Source organism: Herpailurus yagouaroundi, unplaced genomic scaffold (assembly GCF_014898765.1).
Source record: "Herpailurus yagouaroundi ecotype Mexico unplaced genomic scaffold, PumYag 182, whole genome shotgun sequence".
Lineage (NCBI taxonomy): Eukaryota > Metazoa > Chordata > Mammalia > Carnivora > Felidae > Herpailurus > Herpailurus yagouaroundi.
In genome coordinates, this window is record NW_024412413.1 from 46,213,138 (window position 1) to 46,236,937 (window position 23,800).

Sequence of the window (23,800 nt, forward strand, 5' to 3'; positions counted from 1 at the left end):
ATGATCTCACGGTTTGTGGGTTTGAGCTCCGCATTAGGCTCTGCACTAACAGCATGAAGCCTGCTTCAGATTCTTTCTCTCCCTCTCTCTCTGCTCCTTCTCCTACTCTCAAATAAATAAATACATAAACATTAAAAAAAAAGAATACACAACTTAGGGGCTCATGGCTGGCTCAATTGGCATGTGACTCTTGATCTTGGGTTTATGAATTCAAGCCCCACAGAGAGCCTACAAAAAAAGAAAGAAGGAAGGAAGGAAGGAAGGAAGGAAGGAAGGAAGGAAGGAAGGAAGGAAAGAAAGAAAGAAAGAAAGAAAGACACACAAATTATACTGTGATACACTCTCCAAATTGGCCTACTATGACTTAGGAATGGATTGTGTCGTGGATTATTATCTGGCGACAAGATATCATCTGTTAAAAGCAAAGAAAACAATACAATTGCTTTTTAAAATTCATTTTTTTCCCTAGCTTTAATAAAAAGCAGCCGTCTAAATAAGCAAAAAGCATTTGTTTCTTCACTGCTATTACAAAATTTGGAAAAGCAATTTGGGCTTAAGGATCACTTAATTGTCCCCTTGAAGCTAGAAAATAAGTTATTCTATTTTAATTTGGCTTGAAAATGTATTATTTGCAAGACTCAAAATCATTCTGTCCAGATTTACCTTAAATTCACTATCAGCTTCAGCTACTGTCATCTAATTACCTCACCCCAAAAGTTTGACATGTACATATCTGATCAAACCCAGAATGTGAACACGTGTGCTCAGCTGACCTCATATCTACAGATAAACTACTTACCTCCTAGACAATAGGCAAAGTCATCTTTCCCCATCTCTAAGCTCTAACTCTAAAGGAAGGCTGGTTCCTCTGCTGTATGTGCACTGGGAACAGAGCAGGTACTCAATAAATGAGTGAAAGTGATAGAATAGTCATGATGAGCAGAATGTGTTTTAATTTTTTTTATAAGACCATCCAGAAACAATTAACAAAATCATGTAAACTGCTGCTTAATTTCCCCCTTGAATTATTTTCATTATAAGTCAAATATGAATAAATTTGTTGTTCTGGGGTGATACACTTAACTTTGTGTCAAGGCACTCACATGCTAAGCTAGAGCTTAACAGTGACAGAAATACCTGGAAAGTAATTGTGGGGGATAACTGTAATGCTCAAGTAAGATAATATGCTAAGAGAACAAGGCCAGCTCAGACTTACACAGGTATTACCACACTCCTCTTTCCCAACCCTATTTCCACAAGATATAGAAACCAGTGACTCGACTTTCCCAGAATGCTAGTTATTCTTCAAGCTTAATTTATGATAAACATAAAACATATTAAGAATCTAGTTAACTTCTAGTTCAAGAACTGTTGCCACTGATTTAACGTCCTTTAAAGAAATATGATTCTGGTTTGTTCTCGGTAAATAGGTCAGTTGGATTGAGGTTGGAATTTGATATAGAGGTTGATTTCAGAAAACTGACAATTCATAAAGGCCAAATATAAATAAAAACATATATGAGAGATACAGACACATACCAACTGTTAACAATTGTTACCTTTTGAGAGGAATGGGGAGGGGCGCCTCCGTGACTCAGTAGGTTAAGCTCTTGACTCTTGATTTTGGTTCAGGTCATGATCTCAAGATTCGTGAGACGGAGCCCCGCGTTGGGCTCTGCTCTAACAGCGCACAGTCTCTCTAGCAAAATAAATAAACTCTAAAAAAAAAAAGGAATGGGGATGGGGGATGTTGGGGGAAGGGAAATCTGAAAAGGCACTGTTCTTGTTTTCATTAAAGACAGACCAAACATAAGTTTTAATTTTTGGTGCCATGAAGTCTTGTTATGTAACTATTCCAAGTTGTGTAGAGACTTGTTTTATCTTGCTCTGTACTCTTTCCCTGTCGGCTATACCTTCCCTCTTTTTCGTTCCCTCCCTCAAATAAAAACCTATTCTGAAGACTGCTAAATTTTTGAATTGTATATATTGTCAACAGTAGGCCAAAAGTAATGTACTTCAAATGAATTATAAGCAGATGCCTTTTTTCCCCCCGACTGTTCATTTATTTTTGAGAGACACAGAGACAGAGCATGAGTTGGGGAGGGGCAGAGAGAGAGAGACAGAATCCGAAGCAGGCTCCAGACTCTGAGCTGTCAGCACAGAGTTCGACACAGGGCTCAAACCCACAAACTGTGAAGATCATGACCTGCACCAAAGTCAGACACTTAATCGACAGAGCCATCCACGTGCCCCAGCAAATGCCTTTCTAATATCCCAATTCACATGCTTAAGGAAGACCCTGATTCTGTCTAAGCGCTGGCTTGCATCTACATTCTAGGAGTCTAGTGAAATCTACCTAAGTGACAAGATTCCTTTTGGGAAGGTTTCATGGAAAGTCAGAAGTTATCCTGAAAGGCAAACATCCCAAAGAGATGTGACAGAAAATAAAATGAAAGTATGCATATACTGACATAACAGTTCCTAAACATGTTGGTGAGAGAAAAAAGCAAGTTGCAAAACATACGCGTAGTAAGACAGAATTTATATAAAAATTTAGAACCCACAAAACTATGTATTTCTATAGGTAAATATATATGTATATAAATGCACAGCAAAAAGGTAATTGAAGAGTATATACTACACAGCAATGTTTTCCATTTGGGAGAGGGTGCCTGAGGGGCACTTTCACAATATTTATTCTTTTTTTCCTAGAATATATTCTCAGATAATTAAAAAAAATGAGCTTTTACATTTCTAGGAAGTACTACATGTGATGGTTTCCTTAAAAGAGCTTGCTACCAACGATACAGTTTAGCAAATACCACTGTTGTCTGTATTTCAACATTACCGTACTTTATCTCTGCTGTCCCTCACCTTTCTCTCATTGCTCTACACAAGCTCGAACTTAAGGAAGTCATATTAGCTTTTTCTTGAGTATTTGATAATGAAGAGATGATACAGTTGTCTGGAAGTATCAAAATCAAGGTGAGAACTGATATACTGGGAATAAAGATAGACAGGTTCATCTTTTGGCTTTAATGTAAAGCACTTAGAAATACGTGCAGGCCTCCGAAGAGGACAAGATGCTTAAAGAATAAGATTCTTACTGGGTGTGCCATGTAACATCAACTTGCCATGTTAGTGTATCTACTGAAAATTTGTGGTAGAAAGGCTAATATTTAAAAGCACGCTCAGCTTCTCAGGAGAGATGATACATAAATCAGAGAGCATACGCAGTGCTAGAAGTCTATCAAATTAAAGTGGTATTTGTTTAGAAGAGAAGCATTGTTGCTTGAAAGTGGAAACTCTTAAAAGAGTATTTTTACATTTTTTCATTACATATGATTAATATTATAATACTTGCATTTAGGAAAACTTGCTCAGAATTCTGATTGATTTGTTTTCTTTGCAAAGGGAAAAGACATCGAAGCCAGACATATATGTAACATGAATTTTGGTCCAAATACATTATTGTTTTTGTTGACTGAAAATTATAGAACAGCAAAATACTAGAATCAACGCCTATTACAAAATCAAGTGAATGTATATATTCAATGAATCCCAGCTTTTAGTTATTAAAACCTAGGTAATACATTTTGAAATTTAGAAAAGAATAAAGATCTACTTAGTCCCTGTACTTTAGACATTATCGTAAGGCTCCTGCTGGTTGCAACTGATCTACACCCTTTTCTAGAAGATCTCAACAGCTTTACTAGCCACAAAATATGTATTCCCTCTTTGCCAGACTGCATCTATAAAGAAAACTATATGGCAAACGGAGGTCAAAAGATGAATTTCAGAAGTTAAAGGCACAGATCAACATCTCACTTCTGGAGAGAATATAAGTGGTAATTATAAGGATAAATTCTATTATTTGGAGATAACATCAATGATCTAGATTCCTGGTAGCATTTACAATACAGAAAATTGCAAATCATATTACATAGTATGCCAATTCATTTTGTGTATGTTCTAAATATATGGTACAATGCATAACTTGCCTTATTTAGAAATGATAATGTATTTCAAAACAATTATAAAAATGTCAGGTTTTAGAGTTTCATATCTACCTGACTTCTAGTCTACTCCTCACTAACCTCCTGTCATATATCCCAAATTTTATCTTTTCTTGCTGAAAACCTATATCATTCTTCTTTCTTACTCTAATGCCAAATAAAATGTAATCATTAATAACATATAGCTAATATTAAAAACAAACAAAAAAGGACTTCAATTTAGCTATAACAGCCATAGCTTTAGGGTGTTTTCAGGTGATTTTCCCAGAACAAAACAAATTCAAACACTCATATTTCATACAATCACATGATGCTTTTTTTTTTTTGAGATTGCTGTTTACCCCCAAACTGTTGCAATATACATTTTTAAAAACAATGATCTTCCTCTATAATCACAAAGCAAAACGAGATGCAGAATACTCATCATCATTACAGAAACGATTGTATACTTTTAACATAATATTCAGGTATTTTTAATGACTATCTTATACCAATTTTTAATTATATATACTAAATGTATACACTTACTAGCTGAAAAATATATTGGTTCTACCTACCTACTACTTTTAACATACAATACAACAACTCATGTCTTCTTCCTAATAGTACAATTCATAAGGACAGGAACACAAAAGATATGTTAAAGAAGTGAAGAAAGTATCAGAGAAATTTCCTCAGCCTTAGTTTCTCATCTCTTTATCTCTCCTTTATGCACATACTGCAATTGGCTGGTCCTCTTTCATTCCTCCTTCATCCTACCTAGAGAACGCTCAGACTTTAGAGCAAGGACAGGTATTCCCTATTATTTATTGTTGCTATTGAATTAGCTTAAATTACAAGGTGAAAAACAGAATGAAATGCTTGAGGTTAAGAATGATAGACAGAAACTAAGGGAGAGTAAAGAAAAAAATATATGGAGAGTGGTTGTACCCCATCAATAATTATCTGGCAACTTTGGAGCAGAGGTTCTTATCTGGACTTAATATCATTAACATAGGGTCAAAAATTGAGAGTACAACTCTTCAATTATCAGGCTTTATGATTTTACTTTTTGAAATCAAGCTCAATTTCACCTCTCATTAGTTTAAAAAACAGTTCACTCTGAACAAGAGCTTCTTTCCCATCTGCACGTATGATAGTAGAAATGGCAAGGCTTTCTTTACTACCTGTGGAAGAACCAGAAGAGCAAAAACAATTTTTCCTGTATTTATACTCATGATTCCTCTGGTCTCCCATGATGCCCTGCATAAACACAAACTTCATAGGAAACTGAGAGACTATACAATCAACAAAACAAAACAAAATAAAACAAATGTTAGCTTATCTCTCTGACTCTTCCCATACCATCCTTCCCAAACACACACAACAGAGAGAACCGTGTGTTGAGTTTGGGAAGGAGAGGAACTAAAGAAGGTAAAGTGAGGGCTCACAGAACCCTTAATACTAAGTTAAAATTTTAACAGCACAGCATAAAGGTGTCAATCCATTCAACTTTAAACCCATTTGGGAAACCTTAAGCTCTTAACTTAAAAATATGGTAGTACTTCTTTAGTAACTATAACCTCTTCACATCCTCTTAATTGCTCATGCCAACGACTTTATTGCATACTACTGCTTCTTGTAAGAAGTAAATCCAGGAACCATTCCATTTTATCTTAGACATAACATTTACTAGTTTTCCAAGCATGACAGAAATGGAAAAATATATATATTAGAACAAGAACAATGTATGTTAATTTCCACAATTTGTGATCCTTCTGTGAGCACTGTCTGATTCTATTAAAATTAACAAATTTAAGTTCAGTCCTATGCTTAGGAAAAAAAAAAAACCTAATGAGACTAATTTACAAAGTATACAAGAATATAATTTTATAATAAATCTTTCCAGTGTTTGCTATAACCGCATTACATGAAATGTTTCCCTTCACAGAAACTCAGGACAGCTCTTATAAAATGGAACAAACTTTTCTGTGTTCATCTGTGGCAAGCAATGAACAAATACAATTTGCTCACAAGGATTTAAAAGTGCTGCCCCAGGAGCATGAACTACCCATTAACATGCTGTATGAATGAGTCTTGGTGAGTGGCAACTGTCTGGTACCTCTTCCTCTCTTCTGACACCAGTGAACCCATCTCATATAAAGCCTAAGAGAAAACTAAAGCCATTGCAGAAGTGAAATTCAGCATGCTCCACTCAAATACTTCTAAGGTAACCACTCTAAAACAAAATCAGCAGAATTCATCTCTTTTATCCAAAAAAATCCCCCCCAAACAAAAATAAAAACAAACAAAAAAAGCCCCCCCAAACCCCAACAAACCAAAAGGCAAATGCTGTTGTTCAATCATCAGAAAGACTTACAGAGGCAAAAATATGACAACAGCAATAATTCAAGTAAAGTATATGTGAAAATTGAAACACGCCACTTTCAAGTTAAGACAAAAGTGAAGGGGAGCTATGATCTTTATGTCAGAGTCAAAAAGCTTAGGCATTATCACCAAATGTTAATTCACTTTACAGTCATCAATGAGACTACTGTATGTAGTTTTGCACCTTGCGCTTTTAAAAGCAGATAAAATATTTAATATGTAATTTTATAATGTATTTTACCAGCTCAGCATACAGGTTGTATATAGATTATATCAAAGTAGTAGACAGTTAAGGGGCCTGTGCAAACCCTGCAAAAATAGTACTTCAGGTATCTGCTAATTTAAAAAAAACAAAAAAAAAGAAAACAAAAACAGTTTGCTGTTTAGAAGTGATACAATTCAAACTACCACAAAATACAAAGGGCTGCAAAAATGTATACCATTCCAACAACATATATAAGTTATTAAATAAAGATTTGATTTAAAAGAATATAAATGAAGCCTTTAAGTAGGTCTTTTCTACATGCATATTATTCCTTATTAAAGAAAAAAAAATATGTAAAAAGGCCATTGGTAATTGCTTTGTTAACATTTGTAGAAAAATGCCAATTCTCTGGTCACAAACTCCACTAAGTTTAGCACTTAAGGTCTCTGCAGTGTTATAAACGTAATTTAAAATACTGTTAATTCTATAATTCCATTGGTAAAATAATGTGACTTGGAATATGGCAGTCTTCATGTTGAGGGCAATGATCCACAGTTTGTTTGTTTAATCTCTTAAGTGTGATCAGTTATCCAGAAGAACAGCACCCTCCGCCACCGCTCTGGGCTTGAGGTTCATCATCAATAATCTGTACACCCCGCCTTGTGGCTCCTGGTTGACTGGAGCCATTGCCTTTTGCTCTCTCATCCACTTGTGCTGTTTCTATCATCCCTAAGAGAAGGAGAAAACAGAAATTTAAGACCACAATCTATGAATTTTCTCTTTCTATAATTTCAGTATGCCACCACAGTAGCCATTTCTGACTTCCAACCAACAGGAAAACTAAATATAATGAACATTTTGTCAGCTCACTGAATAGCTTTTCCTGCAAGTTTAAAAAACTTAATAGCAACTGCATTTGTCCAGTTGCATAATGGCCACAGTGACATCAAGAGAGAGAAAGAGGTTTTTACTTTGAACAAATGTCTGTATACAAGTAATACCCTCAAGATTTTCTAATATACTTGGCGATATGTCAAAGTTTGTATTATTCTGGGGTGCCTGGGTGACTCAATCAGTTTAGCACCTGCTTCAGCTCAGGTCATGATCTCATGGTTCATGAGTTTGAGCCCTGCATCGGGCTCTGTGCTGACAATGCAGAGCCTGCTTGGGATTCTCTCTCTCTCCCTCTCTCTCTGCCCCTCCCTCATCACACCCTCTCTATCTCAAAGAAAAAAAAAAAAAAACTAAAAGAAAAAATTAATTAAAAAAAATAGTTCATATTATTCTAAGTACAACTGATATTTAGGGAACAAGATTTACTCGTCAACAAATAATGTAATACCTTTATGCAAATAATATTTGAAAGAATGAAAGAGTTTAAGATGAGGGAGGAAGAACAGAGCTGAAGACTCATACTATCTAACTTAAAGATATAGCATATAGTTACCCCAATGGAGAGTGAGATATTGGTGAAAGGAGAGCTCTAAAGATCATGGAGCAGAGTCTGGAAATAGACCCCCACATATATACTCACTTGATTTTTTTTTTTTTAGTAAAATTTTTTTTTTTTAACATTTATTCATTTTTGAGAGACCGAGAGAGACAGAGCACAAGAGGGGTGGTGGGGCAGAGAGAGAGGCAGACACAGAATCCAAAGCAGGCTCCAGGCTCTGAGCTGTCAGCACAGAGCCTGATGTGAGTGAGGCTCAAAGTCATGAACCATGAGATCATGACCTGAGCCAAAGTCAGAAACCTAACTGACTGAGCCACCCAGGCGCCCCTGGTCACTTGATTTTTGATGTACGTGCCAAGATTATTCAATGAAGAAAGAATAATCTTTTCAAGAAACAGTATTAGAACTGAACAGTTACATATAAAAAATAAACCTTGATCTATCTATACCTCTGACCGTATTCAAAAATTAAAAAATGAATTATGAACCTAGATGTAAAACATAAGGTGTGCACAGTTATCCAGAAATATCTAGAAAAAAAACATAGGAGGAAATCTCTGTAGGAAAAAAATCTTTGTGATTCTGATTTGGGCAAAGATTCCTCATAGAATGAGAGAAAAATGACAGAAAAAATGACAAATAAGACCTTATTAAAATTTAGAACTTCTGCTCTGAAGACACAGTTAAAAAATGAAAATATAAGGCACAGATTAGAAGTAAATATTCACAAAATATGTAGAGGGAAAAACGAAGAAAGAAAAGAGGGAGTCCTTAGAACAATGGTTTCCAAATTTAGTTGTACAGGAAAATCCAATGAGATGAAATTAGAAAACATTACAAATTCTAACTTCTACTTATTTTTCTTCAACCTTTCAAAATCTCAATTTTTTGTTTTACAAAAATGTGTAAAATATATGAGTATTTCTGTATGTTCAATAGTTTTTAAACAAGCATATTAGAAATACTCAAATTTTTTTCTAGGAAGATATATGAGATTTATAACACTTCTAAGCTATAGAGCTAGAACCGTGGTACTCACAGTATGGTCTGAGGACCAGCATCATCGCCACACGGGTGCCTGTTACAAATGAAAAGCTCAGGCCCACACCAAACCGACTCTATCAAATATGTATTTTAACAAGATCCCCAAGCGATTGATATGTATACACAAGCAGCAAGAATACAAATAAATTCTCAAATTTCAGTGTGCATCACAATCATATGGAAAAATTGTTAAAACATAGATTTTAGGTACCACCTCCAGAAATTTTGAGTCAGTTGGTTTAGTAGGGCAGAAGAATCTTCATTTCTAAAAAATCTCAAGTGATACTGATGCTGTTGGTCAGGAGACCTCATTAGAGAATTAAAGCTCTACAAGAATTATGAATGACCTTCAGTTTTTTGTAAAACTGAAATTTACTCCAAAGTTTGTGTTTATGTCCATTTTTCTAGAGACAAAAACCATAGTTTCATCAAATTCTCAAGAGTGTGTGGTCCATAAATTAAGGAATATAATTTGACAAAATCATTTCAATCCAATATTCCACAGACTAGGGTTTTCCTAACTATGGTATACATTCTATTGGTGATAAACATTTTCCCTTCTCTCTTTTAAAAAACTTTTTAATCTGAAAAACTTCGAACATAAATAAAAACAGAAAAAACAGCATAATGAAAATCCTTATGTCCATCATACAATTTCATCTATATTCAGCAAGCATCCCAAACACTATCTTTTTTTTTTTTTTTTTAACATTTTTTTTTTTGAGAGACAGAATGAGACAGAGCACGAGCTGGGGAGGGCCAGAGAGAGGGAGACCCAGAATCCGAAGCAGGCTCCAGGCTCTGAGCTTGTCAGCACAGAGCCCAACGCAGGGCTTGAATTTACAGCACTGAAGATCATGACCTGAGCCGAAATCGAATGCTTAACTGACTGAGCCACCCAGGTGGCCCCCTACCACTATCTTGAATCAAATTCTAGACACATAATTTTATTTATAAATTATTTTAATAAGATCTCTAAAAAATAAGAACTCTTTTTTAAAAAGAACTTTTTTAGGGGTGCCTGGGTGGCTCAGTCAGTTGAGTGTCCGACTTCAGCTCAGGTCATGACCTCACAGCTCGTGAGTTCGAGCCCCGCGTTGGGCTCTGTTCTGACAGCTCAGAGCCTGGAGCCTGCTTCGGATTCTGTGTCTCCCTCTCTCTCTGCCCCTTACCCACTGGCATTCTGTCTCTGCCTCTCTCAAAAATAAATAAACATTAAAAAAAAATTTTTTTTAAGTTAATATTCTTTAAAAAATAAATAAAAAGAACTTTTTAAAAAAGCAGAATCACAATAACTATAATCACAACTTAAAATTTTTATAATTTTAAAAATAAAGAATAATTCAATTTACTTAAACTAAAAACAAACAAAACACTTCACCCATTTCTCCTCCCCTCCCCGCAAACCCCTGCCTCTCTGTTTTCTGTATCTATGAGATTGATTTTATTATTTACTTTTATATTCTACATACAGGAGAGATCATGTTATTTATCTTTCTCTGACTTATTTCACTAGGATAATGCCCTCAAGGTCCATCCATGTTGTCACAAATGACAAGATGTTCATTCTTTTTTATGGCTAAATAACATTCCACTCTCTCTATATATACAGCACGTTTTCTTTATCCATTCACCCACTGATGGAAACTTAAGTTGTTTCCATATCTTGGCTATTGTAAATAATGCTGCAACAAATAAGGTTTATCTTCCCATGTTAATGTTTCTGTTTTCTTCCACTTACTATCCAGGAGTAGAACTGCTGAATCATGTCATAGTTCTATTTGTAATTTTTTTAAGAAATCCATACTGTTTTCCCTAGTGGCTGGACATATTTACATTCCACCAATAGTGCCCAAGCGTTCTCTTTTCTTCACATCCTCGCTAACACTTGTTTCTAGCCATTCTAATAGGTATGAAGTATTATCTCATCTCATGATAAGTTTTGGTATTTCCCTGATAATTAACGATACAGAACATCTCTTCATGTACCTATTGGCCAACTCTGTGTCTTCTTTGGAAAAATGTTTATTCAGATCTTTGACCAATTTTTTAATTGGATTGTCTGTAAGGTTTTCTTTTTAATCTATTGAGTTGCAGGAGTTCTTTATATATTTTGGACATTAGCCCCTTATGAGACATGATTTGCAAACACTTGCTCCCATTTGGTAGGTTGCCTTTTTATTTTGCTGATGGTTTTCTTTGCTGGACAGAAGCCTTTTAGTTTGATGTAGTCTAATGTCTCTTTTTGCTCTTGTTGCATTTGCTCTTGCTGTCAGATTAAAACAAATCATTGCTAAGACCTATGTCAAGGAGCTTACTGCCTATGTTTTCTTCTAGGAGTTTCAGGTCTTAGGCTTAACTCTTCAATTCATTTAAATTAATTTTTGTCTATGGTGTAGAATAGTGGTCCAGGTTCATTCATTTGTATGGGGCTGTCCAATTTCCCCAACACCATTTATTGAAGAGACAGTCCTTTCCTAGCTATATATTCTTGGCTCCTTTGTCATAAGCTAATTGACCATATATGAATGAGTTTATTTCTGGGCTCTGCATTATGTCCCATTGATCTGTGTGTGTTTTTATGTCACTGTTTTACTATAGCTCTGCAATATAGTTGAAAATCAGGGAGTGTGATCCTCTAGCTTTGTTCCTCATCTCAAGATTTCTTTGGCTATTCAGGGTCCTTTATGGTTCTATACAAATTTTAGGGTTGGGTATTCTCCTTCTACGAAAAATGCCATTGTAATTTTTTTAAATGTTTATTTATTTTTGAAAGGGTGCAAGTGGGGGGAGGGGCAGAGAGAGAAGGGGACAGAGGATCTGAAGTGGGCTCTGTGCTGACAGCAGAGAGCCTAATGCAGGGCTTAAACTCACAAGCTGGGAGATCATGACCTGAGCTGAAGTCGACTGAGCTATCTAGGTGCCCCACCATTGTAATTTTGATAAGGACTGCACTGAATCTGCTTTGACTAGTATGGCATTTAATAATATTAATTCTTCTAGCCTATGAGCATGGAATATCTTTCCATTTATTTGTGTCTTCAATTTCTTTCTTTAATGTTTTATAGTTTTCAACATATAAGTCTTTCACCTCATTTTGATGAAATTCATTCCTATGCATTTCATCATTTTTTTTAATGTTTATTTTTGAGACAGAGAGAGACAGAGACAGAGATAGAACGCAAGTGGGGGAGAGGCAGAGAGAGAGGGACACACAGAATCCAAAATAGGCTCCAGGCTCTGAGCTGTCAGCACAGAGCCCGATGCAGGGCTCAAACTCAGAAACTGTGAGATCACCTGAGCTGAGGTCAGACTCTTAACTGACCGAGCCACCCAGGCGCCTGTATTTTATCATTTTTGATGTAACTGCAAATGGGATTATTTTCTTAATTTCTCTTTCTGATAGTTCATTATTAGTGTCTAGAAACACAACTGATTTTTGCTTATTGATTTCTTATATCCTACAATGAACTATATTTGCTTATTAGTTCTAACAGTTTTTTGATGGGAGTCTTTAAGGGTTTTCTATATATAATATCATCTGCAAATACTGACAGTTTTACTTCTTCCTTTCTAACCATATGCCTTTTGTTTCTTTTTCTTTGCCTAACTGCTCTGACTAGGACTTACAATACTATGTTGAATAAAAGTGGCAAAAGTGAGCATCCCTTGTCTTGTTCCTGATCTTAAAGGAAATGCTTTCAGTTTTTCTCCATTGAGTATGATGCTAGTTGTGGGTATGTTGCATATGGCCTTTATTATACTAAGGTACATTCCCTCTATACCCACTTGGTTAAGAAGTGTTTTTTTTTTTTTTTTATCATAAATGGATGCTGAATTTTGTCAAATACTTCTGCATCTACTGAAATGATCATATGATTTTATCCTTCATTTTGTTAACATGGTGTAGCACAATGACTAAGTTATGGATGTTGAACCATCCTTGCATCCCTGGAATAAATCCCATTTGCTCATGGTGTTATGATCTTTCCAGTGTATTGCTGAATTCAGTTTACTAATATTTTGTTGAGGGTTTTTGCATTTATGTTCATCAAGGATACTGGCCTGTAATTTTCTTTTCTTGTGGTGTCCCTGTCTGGCTTTGGTGTCAGGGTAATGCTTGCTTTGCAAAATGAGTGTGGAGGAGTTTCCTTCTTTTCTACTTTTTGGAAGAATTTGAGAAGGACTGGTATTCTTTGAATGTTTAGTAGAACATTCTTTGAATGTTTAGTAGAATTCACTAGTGAAGCCATCTGGTCCTGGATTTCTGTTTGTTGGGAGGTTTTTGATTACTGATTCAATCTCCTTACTAGTAATCAGTCTGTTCAGATTTTATATTTCATCATGACTCATTATTGGTAGGTTATATATTTCTAGGAATTTGTTGATGTCTTCTAGGTTGTCCAATTTATTGGCATACAATTGTTCACAGTAGTGTCTCGTGATCCTTTGTATTTCTGTGGTATCAGTTGTAAAGCGTCTGCTTTCACATCTTCCTCCCTCCCTCTCCTTCCTTCCTTCCTTCCTTCCTTCCTTCCTTCCTTCCTTTCTTCCTTCCTCCCCTCCTCCCTCGCTGCCTCCTTTCCTCCCCTTCCTTCCTTCTTCCCTCCCTCCCCTTCCTCCCTCCCTTCCCTCCTTCCTTAAACAAGGGGTTCGACATCCAATCCATCTGGGAAATGCTGGTTCTTCTCCTTTAATGTCTATTTATTTGGAGAGAGAAAAGTGTGACTGAAGCAGGGGCAGAGAGAGAGGAGAGAGAAACAAAGAATCCCAAGCAGTCTCCATGCTGTCAGCACAGAGCCCTACATGGGTCTCAAACTCACAAACTGTGTATCATGACCTGAACTAAAATCAAGAGCTGGACACTTAATCAACTGAGGCACCCGTCCACTTTCATTTTTATTTATTTGAGTACTCTTTGTTTTTGGTGAGTCTAACTAAAGTTTTTAGAATTTTATCTTTAAAGAACTAGCTCTTAGTTTCATTGATCTTTTTTCTTTTTTTTGTCTCTGCTTCATTTATTTCTACTCCAATTTTTGTTGTTCCCTTTCTTCCCCTAATTTTGGGCTTTGTTCTTCTTTTTCTAGTTCCTTGATATATAAAGTCATGTTGTTTCTTTGTGATTTTTTTAAAGTTTTATTTATTTTTTGTAATCTCTACTCCCAACATGGGGCTCAAACTCACAACGCTGAGATTGAGTCACATGCTCTTCCAACGGAGACAGCCAGGCATCCCTATATGAGACTCTTTTTGATTCCTGAGTTAGGTATCGCTATAAACTTCCCTCTTAGAACTGCTTTTGCTACATCCTATAGTTTGGTATGTTACATTTACATTTTTGTTTATCTAAAAGTATATTTTTATTTCTCTTGATTTCTTCTTCGACTTGCTGGCTGTTCATTAGCATGTTGTTTATTCTCCACATATTTGTGAAATTTTCAGTTTTCTTTGTGTAGCTAATTTCTAGTTTTATACCATTGTGGTTGGAAAAGATGCTTGATATTTCAGTCCTCTTGAATTTATTAAGACTTGTTTTGTGGCATGATATACAATCTTGGAAAGTGTTCCAGGTGAACTTGGGAAAAATGTGCATTGTGTTGCTTTTGGATAGAATGTTCTCTAAAAACCTGTTAAGTACATCTGATTTAACATGTCATTTAAGGCCAATGTTTCCTTACTGCTTTTCTGTCTGCATATGTATCCACTGATGTAAATGGGGTATTAAAGTCCCCCACCATTATTTTTATTGCTATTTCTTTCTTTAGGTCTGTTGATATTTGCTTTATATATTTAGGTGCTCCTGTGTTGGGTGCACAAATATTACAAATGTCTTATCTTCTTGTTGGAATGATCCCTTTATCATTACGCAATGCCACTGTCTCTTATTACAGTCTTTGTTTAAAATTCTATTTTGTCTGATATATGAATAGCTACTTCAACTTTCTTTTGGTTTCCGTTTACATGGAATGTCTTTTTTCATCCCTTCACTTTCAGTCTGTGTGTATCCTTACATCTAAACTGATACTAACAAACCGGATCCAACAATACATGAAAACAATTATTCACCATAATCAAGAAGGATTTATTCCTGGGATGAAGAGCTGGTTCAATATCTACAAATTAATCAATGTGATACACCACATTAAGAAAAAAAAAGGATAAGAACCACAATGATCCTCTCAATAGAGGCAGAAAAAGCATTTGACAAAATACACTATCCTTTCTTGATAAAACCCTCAAGAAAGTAGGAATGGAAGGAACATTCCTCAACATCATAAAGGCCATATACAAAAGACCCACAGCTAACATCATCCTCAATGGGGAGAAACTGAGAGCTTTCCCCCTAAGATCAGGGACACGACAGGGATGTCCACTCTTACTGCTGTTGTTCAACATAGTGTTGGAAGTCCTAGTCACAGCAATCAGACAACAAAAAGAAATAAAAGACATCCAAACTGGCAAGGAAGAAGTCAAACTTTCACTCTTTACAGATGATATGATACTCTACGTGGAAAACCCAAAAGACTCCACACAAAAAACTGCTAGAACTGATACATGAATTCAGCAAAGTTGCAGGATATAAAATACAGAAATTGGTTACATTTCCATACACCAATAATGAAGCAGCAGAAAGAGAAATCAAGGAATCTGTTCCATTTACAGTTGCACCAAAAACCATAAAATACCTAGGAATAACCCTAACCAAAGTGGTAAAAGATCTACACACTGAAAAGTATAGAAAGCTTATGAAAGAAATTGAAGAAGACACAAAGAAATGGAAAAACATTCCACACTGATGGATTGGGAAAAAAAAATATTGTTAAAATATTACCCATACTACCAAAGCAGTCTACACATTCAATGCAATCCCTATCAAAATAATACCAGCATTCTTCACAGAACTAGAACAAACAGTCCTAAAATGCATATGGAACCAGAAAAGACCTTGAATAGCCAAAGGAATGTTGAAAAAAGAAAACCAAAGCCGAAGGCATCACAATTCCGGACTTCAAGCTATATTACAAAGCTGTAATCATCAAGACAGTATGGTACTGGCAAAAAAGCAGACACATTAGATCAATGGAACAGAATAGAGAACCCAGAAATGGGCCCACAAATATATGGCCAACTGATCTGCAACAAAGCAGAAAGGATATCCAATGGGAAAAAGTCTCATCAGCAAATGGTGTTGGGAAAACTGGACAGTGTGACATGCAGAATGAACCTGGACCACTTTCTTACACCATACACAAAAATAAACTCAAAATGGATGAAAGACCTAAACAAATGTAAGATAGGAAGTCATCAAAGTCCTAGAGGAGAAAATAGGCAACAACCTCTTGACCTCAGCCACACCAACTTCTTACTTGACATGTCACCCAGAGGCACAGGAAGCAAAAGCAAAAATGAACTATTAGGACCTTATCAAGATAAAAAGCCTTCATGCAGTGAAGGAAACAATCAGCAAAACTAAAAGGCAAATGACAGAATGGGAGAAGATATTTGCAAATGGCATACTGGATAAAGGGTTAGTATACAAAATCTGTAATGAACTCATCAAAGTCAATACCCAAAAATAAATAATCCAGTGAAGAAATAGACAAAAGACATGACTAGACACTTTCCAAAGAAGACATCCAGATGACTAACAGACACATGAAAAAATGCTCAACATCACTCATCATCAGGGAAATACAAATCAAAACCACATTGAGATACCACCTCACACCTGTCAGAATGGCTAAAATTAACAACTCAGACAACAACAGATGTTGGTGAGGATGCAGAGAAAAGGGAACCCTTTTGCACTGCTGGTGGGAATGCAAACTGGTGCAGCCATTCTGGAAAACAGTATGGAGATTCCTCAAAAAATTAAAAATAGAACTACCCTATAACCCAGCAATTGCACTACTAGGTATTTATCCAAAGGTTCCAAAAATACTGATTCGAAGGGCCACAGGCACCCCAATGTTTATAGCAGCACTATCGACCGCAGTCAAATCATGGAAAGAGCCCAAATGTCCATCCACTGATGAATGGATAAAGAAGATGTGGTATATATATAAAAACATAAATGTGTGTGTGTATATATATATATATATACACACACACATACATATATATACACACAATGGAATACTGATCAAAAAGAATGAAATCTTGCCATTTGCAACAATGTGAATGGAAGAGTGTATTATGCTAAGTGAAATAAGTCAATCAGAGAAAAGCAGTATCATATTCCACTCAAATGTGGACTTTGAGAAACTCAACAGATGATCATAGGGGAAGGGAGGGAAAAGTAAGATAAAAACAGAGAGGGAGGCAAACCATAAGAAACTCTTAAATATAGAGAACAAACTGAGGTTTGGAGGGATGGTGGGTGGGGAGATAGGCTAAATGGGTGAGAGTCATTAAAGACAGCACTTGTGATGAGCACTAGGTGTTATATGTAAGTGATGAATCATGAATTTCTACTCCTGAAATTATTACACTGTATGTTAACTAACTTGGATTTAAATTAAAAATAAGTAAAAATAAATAAATAAACCGAGTCTCTTATAGGCAGCATATACATGGGTCTGTTTTTTTTTTTTTTTAATTTTTTTTTTAATTTTTTTTCAACGTTTTTATTTATTTTTGGGACAGAGAGAGACAGAGCACGAACGGGGGAGGGGCAGAGAGAGAGGGAGACACAGAATCGGAAACAGGCTCCAGGCTCCGAGCCACCAGCCCAGAGCCCGACGCGGGGCTCGAACTCACGGACCGCGAGATCGTGACCTGGCTGAAGTCGGACGCTTAACCGACTGCGCCACCCAGGCGCCCCAGGTCTGTTTTTTTTTTAAGACCTCTTTTTTTTTTAAGTTTATTTATTTTGAGAGAGTGTGTGCCCACACGTGTGAGTGGGGGAGGGGCAAGGAGAGAGGTAGAGAGAGAATCTCAAGCAGGTGCCACACTTTCAGTGCAGAGCCTAACCCATGCCTTGATCCCATGAACCATGAGATCATGACCTGAGCTGAAATCGAGTCGATGCTTAACCAACTGAGCCACCCAGGCACCCTGGTCTTGTTTTTTTTTTAATCCACTCAAGCCATTCTATGTCTTTTGACTTGAGAACCTAGTCCATTTACATTTAAAGTAGTTATAGGTATGTTTACTGCCATTCTATTTCTTAGCTGTTTTTGTAATTCCTCTTTGTTTCTTTCTTCTTCTCTTGCTCTTTCCTTTGAGGTTTGATGACATACTTCAGTGGTATGCTTATATTCCTTTGTCTTTATCATTTGTATATTTACTATAGGTTTTTGTTTTGTGGTTACAAAGAGGCTTACATGTAACAACTTGTGTCTATAATTGTCTATTTTAAGTTGATAACATCTTAAAAATTTTTTTTTTAATGTTTACTTATTTTTGAGAGAGGAAGAGACAGCATGAGCAGGAAGAGGCAGAGAGAGAGGGAGACAAAGAATACAAAGCAGGCTCCAGGCTCTGCGCTGTCAGCACAGAGCCTGACGCAGGGCTCGAACTCATGAACCGTGAGATCATGATCTGAGCCAAAGTCAGACGCTTAACCAACTGAGCACCCAGGCACCCTGTTAAGTTGATAACATCTTAAACTTGATCCTACTGTAATGCTCAACATTATTACTCCCCTATGTTTCTGATGTCACGTTTTACATCTTTTCATCTTACGTATACCTCAACTAATTATCACAATTATGGTTACCTTTACTACTTTTGTCTTCTAACTTTCACACTAACTTTATAATCAGTTAATATACTACCTTTACTATTCACCTTCCAGTGAGATTTCATCTCTCATGTGTATTCCTGCTACTAATTAGCACCCTTCCTTTTCAGATATAAGAAGTCCCTTCAACATATCTTTAAGGCAAGTTTGGTGGTGATGAACGTTAGCTTTTGCTTGTCTGGAAAATCCTTTATCTCTCCTTCACTTCTGAATGATACTTTTGCCAGGTAGAGAATTTTTGGTTGGAAGGTTTTTTACTTACAGTACTTTGAACATATCATGCCACTCCTTCTGCCCTGTGAAACTGCTGCTGAAAGGTCTGCTGATAATCTTATGGGGGATTGCCCTGTATGTAACAAGTTGTTTTTGTCTTGCCCCTTTTAATAGTCTCTCCTTGTCTTTTGACATTTTAATTATAATGTATCTTCAGTGTAGATCACTTTAGGTTTCTCTTATTTGGAACTCTCTGGGCTTCCTGCACTTGGATGTCTGTTTCCTTACCCAGGTTGGGAAGTTTTTAGGCATTATTTCCTCAAATAAGATCTCTGCCCCCCTTCTCTCTCTCTCTCCTTCTGGGATCCCTAGAATGCGAATGTTAGACTGCTTGATATTGTTCCATAAATGCCTTCAACTATCTTCACCTTTTTACACGTGTTTTCTTTTTGCTGCTCTGACTGGGTGTCACTGCCTTGTCTTTGAGTTGACTGATCATTTCTTCTGCGTCATCTAGGCTGATGTTGAATACCTTTGGTGTATTTTTCAGTTCATTTACTGTTTTCTTTAGCTCTGACTTCTATTTGTTATATCTTCCATCTCCTGTTGAAATTGTGAGGATCTTTATAACCATTACTCTGAACTCTTTGTAAGGTAAATTACTTATCTCTCTGTCTTATTCAGGTTTTTTCCTGAGGTTTTATCTTGTTCTTTCATTTGGAACATATTCCTGTTTCTTCATTTTGTGTGACTCTCCATGTTGCTTTCTGTACAGTAAATGGAACAGGCTGCTTCTCCAAGCAGCCTATTGTATTTTTAATAGCTCCCAGTAGTTGAGGATGTGCCAAGATGTATCAGTGTCCCAAATGGGAGAATCTCAGCACCTAGATTCAGGCTGACTGGAAGCCCGATCTTTAGGTATCAGCTTTTAAAAGTATGCAGATATACAGTCCTCTGGGACTGCAAGCAGAAGCCCCACTGGCTACCAGGGCCAGGTGATCTGGAAGTGTCCCCTGGGCAGCAGTCACTAAAATTAGGGCTCTAGACAAATGTATAAGCTCTTTCCTAGGTTATACTAGCAAGCCAGAACAAGGTAGAAGAAGAGCACAAAGATGGTGCCCACAGCCTACATTCCTTGAATGCAGTTCCACAGGCCACTAAATGTGTGCCAAACCTAAAACCTGCCCCTCAGGCCACAGTTATGACGATTAGCAAATGGGCCTCCTTCACGAAAAAATTGAGCTTGTGGATCTGTTGCTTCTTGCTGTGTCCTGTGGGTGGTGGCTGTTTAAGAGCTCTTTCTCTGTTGATTACAGTCCTGTGGGACCCACAGACATAGGCCCCACTGGCCACCAGAGCCAGGTAATATAGAGGGGTCCCCTGGCAGCAGTTACAAAAATTGGGGTGCCAGACAGGAGTATGAGCTCCTTTTTGAGTAACACCAATTATTATAGTCCAATAGGACTAAGAATATAAGCTCCCCTGGCCTTTAGGCCAGGTGATTAAGAGGTGTTTCCTGGGTGGCAGGTGCAAAAATTGGGGCACCAAATGTGTGCAAAAGCTCTCCTACCAGAGATACTGGTACTCTGGAGCACAGCAAAGGGGGAATGCAGCAAAGGAAAAGCATGAAGATGACACCCGCCAGCCTCCGTCCCAGGAGAGTACTACACCAGCAGGCTCCTAGATGTGTGTGTTAGATTAGATGCCTGCCCTGCGGGCAGACACTTTTAAGCAGGTGAATCTCTTTCACTTTAAAACTTTTTTTTTTTTTTATTTGAGAGAACTAGAGCATAAACAGAGAAAGGGGCAGAGGGAGAGAGAGAGAATCTCAAGCAGGCTCCACACTCAGTGCTAAGCCTGACACAGGGCTTGATCCCATGACCCTGGGATCATGACCTGAGCTGAAATCAAGAGTTGGATGTTTAACTAACTAAACCACCCAGGTACCCTAAGCCTCCCTCACTTTAAGTTAGTGTGATCAGCTGCCTCTGACCTAGGCCCTAGGGCAGGTGAGTCCAAGCACACAGCCCTTTAAGAACAGTTTTTCAGGGCACCCGAGTGGCTCAGTCGGTTAAGCAGCTGACTTTGGCTCAGGTCATGATCTCACTTTTTGCTGAGTTCAAGTCCCGCACAGGGTGAGCTTGAGGCCTGCATTGGGTGAGCTTGAGTCCCGCCTTCTCTCTCTTTGCCCCTCACGGGATTCTCTCTGCCCCTTGCTCACTTGAGCCTTCTCTTCTCTATCTCAAAAAAAACCCAAAAAACAGTTTTTCAGACTTTCAGTATTGTAGGTCTTGGGATGTGAGACATGCTGATTTTCAAAGTTAGATATCTGGGGGACTCATCTCATTAATGTCTTAAAAGTTGAGATGCCCACTGTGGGGTTCATAATCTTCACTCCTTACGGAGAAGCTATAGGTTTTGAGTTCCCTTTTAGTTGTGGGTCATCACACCAGGGATGCGGTTTATGGCAAGATTGTGTTTCAGCCTCTTCTACCTTCTTCAGTGTCATTTTCTTATTATTTGTCCAAGGTATAGTTGTCATTCAGTAAGACTTTATGTTTTTTAAAGAGGAAATTGTATCGCATGTACCTTTAGACTCAGTGTATCAATGAGAAAAGATAAGTTCAAGATCTTCTGATGTTACCATCTTGAAGCAAAACCTCAATAATTTCTTTCTTTTAATTTTTCTTTTTTTTTATATTTGAGAGAGCGTGAGGAAGGGGCAGAGAGAAAGGGAGCACTAGCAGCACAGAGCCTGATGTGAGGTTTTAACTCATGAACCATGAGATCATGAACTGAGCTGAAACCAAGAGTCAGATGCTTAAACAACTGAACGACCCAGGCACCCATACTCAATGTGAGGCTTCAACTCACAACCTTGAGGTCAAAAGTCACATGCTCTACCAACTGAGCTAGCCAGACACCCCTTAATAATATCATCAAATATCCAGTGAGTATTCATATAGTCCCTATTGTTTAACAAATGTCCTTTTTCACTACTTTGTCGAATCAGGATCCAAATAAGGTCCATCCAGTGCAACAGGTTGTTATACCTCTTAAATCTGTTTTAATCTGTATACTCTCCTCTATTTTTATTTTTGACAGTTATGTATTTATTTTAATGTGTATTTAGCACATATCATATCCGCTGATTTCATATCCATTAACTAGTGCTTGAAATAGAGCTAAATAGGTACTTAAGCTTTAAATAATGAGTTTAAGAGAAAAATATTAAGTAAATAATAGTGCTGTCAGATGTGATAAATCATCAGTGTGGTCATTAATTGAGACTGTAAAACATCACTTAAAAAATATTACCAATATTTTTAAAAGAGCTATTTCTAAAATATACAAAGTCTGAATACACCTACTTTTACAAAGATCAAGAAAGAGTTCCTCAATTCCTTTGTTCTGTTTGGCTGAAGTATGATAATGTTTTGCTCCAACAGATTCTGCATACCTTAAAAAAAAAAAGAGTAACGTCAGTGATTGATGCAAAAATTTTTTTCATGTTTTAAGTAGCAATTTTAGTGACTTATTACTAATTAACCCACATTTAGTGAAATTAAGATGCACTGAACCAAATTTTAATTAAGAACATGAGAATAACAACACTTGAAATGTTTAAGTTAATTTGGAACCCAAATACAAGTTTTTGTGATTCACTATTTGATGATAGTTTTCTTTCACATCACTCTTTATATTTTTTACTGAAATCAAAAAGAGAAGTGAGAATGGAGTAACTTTAAATGTCAAAAGTCCAGAAATTACCAATGTAAATATGCTTCACTGATTCCAGTAGCTCATTTTAGATTAACAGGTTTCATTATTACATAAATGGTAAAATACACTGTGCAAAGAAAAGGACTTCTACCAGGGAGTGACGGGAGGGAGAAAGGGTGATCACTTACGATTCTGCTTCTTGAATGGAAACATGTCTCTCCTTTTCCAAGTCTATTTTATTACCTAGTTTGAAAAAGTAAAGATGGCAATTCTTAATATTGATTCATTTCTATAACAGAACTAAGTCAATTCTAAATACACAATTGCCATGTTAATCACCTGGAAAAATAATACAAATTCCCATTAAACTTCTACATGTCCTGAAACTATAAAGTTAAACCCTATAATATAAGGGCAGATCATGACTGTCAAGGTAAATGCCTCAACCTCCTTCAAATGGCTCAATGCAAATCCCTCCTGAAGCAGAGAAAATAACTTTTCCAAAGAGATGGGCACTATTCTTTGATTTAGGAGATAAGTGAGACAACATACACTTGGGAACCTATGATTCTTAGCCAAGTGTAAATGGTCCCCAGTCAACACAGAGCCAGTCAATAATTAAGCAAGGCTATCTTACTATTCATGAAAGATATTAGGCTAACCTAAGGGTATTTGGTATTATGGCTCTTTAAGCATTTTACCACCACTGGAGAGGAAACTGCACTGTTTATTTAACATGAGAGAGCTTAATATATGCATATCATACGAATTTAAAATTACTGAAAATAAGTTTAACTCTTCTTAAACAATGGGACGAAACCGAAATTATGCTAAAAAAGCCACCAGAATGAAAGTGAAGAAACTGCAAAATGCAGATGCCCTATTTAAATACAGAATAGAGGTTAAGGTGAGTTGGCTGGACAGACAACACTAAAGGAAGGATATTTCAAACAAATATCTTCTATTTTGACTTACAGAGGAAAAAAGAAACTTTTGTAAATAAGGTCATCTTTTCTTGGGACATTAGAGAATCT

The 23,800-nt window shown here is 36.7% G+C and overlaps 1 protein-coding gene across 1 annotated transcript in view; it reads right to left on the bottom strand.

Moving 5' to 3' along the window:
• Positions 1-2,524: 2,524 nt before the first annotated feature.
• Positions 2,525-23,800, bottom strand: part of RAB21 (RAB21, member RAS oncogene family) — a 43,945-nt gene continuing 22,669 nt past the window's right edge. Inside the window, exons 5-7 of the mRNA XM_040491416.1 lie at positions 22,955-23,009; positions 22,415-22,503; positions 2,525-7,317 (exon numbers count right to left, since the gene is read on the bottom strand). Of these exons, the coding sequence (XP_040347350.1) occupies positions 7,175-7,317; positions 22,415-22,503; positions 22,955-23,009 (287 nt within the window). The 3' untranslated portion in view covers positions 2,525-7,174. The remainder of the gene's footprint in view (positions 7,318-22,414; positions 22,504-22,954; positions 23,010-23,800) is intronic.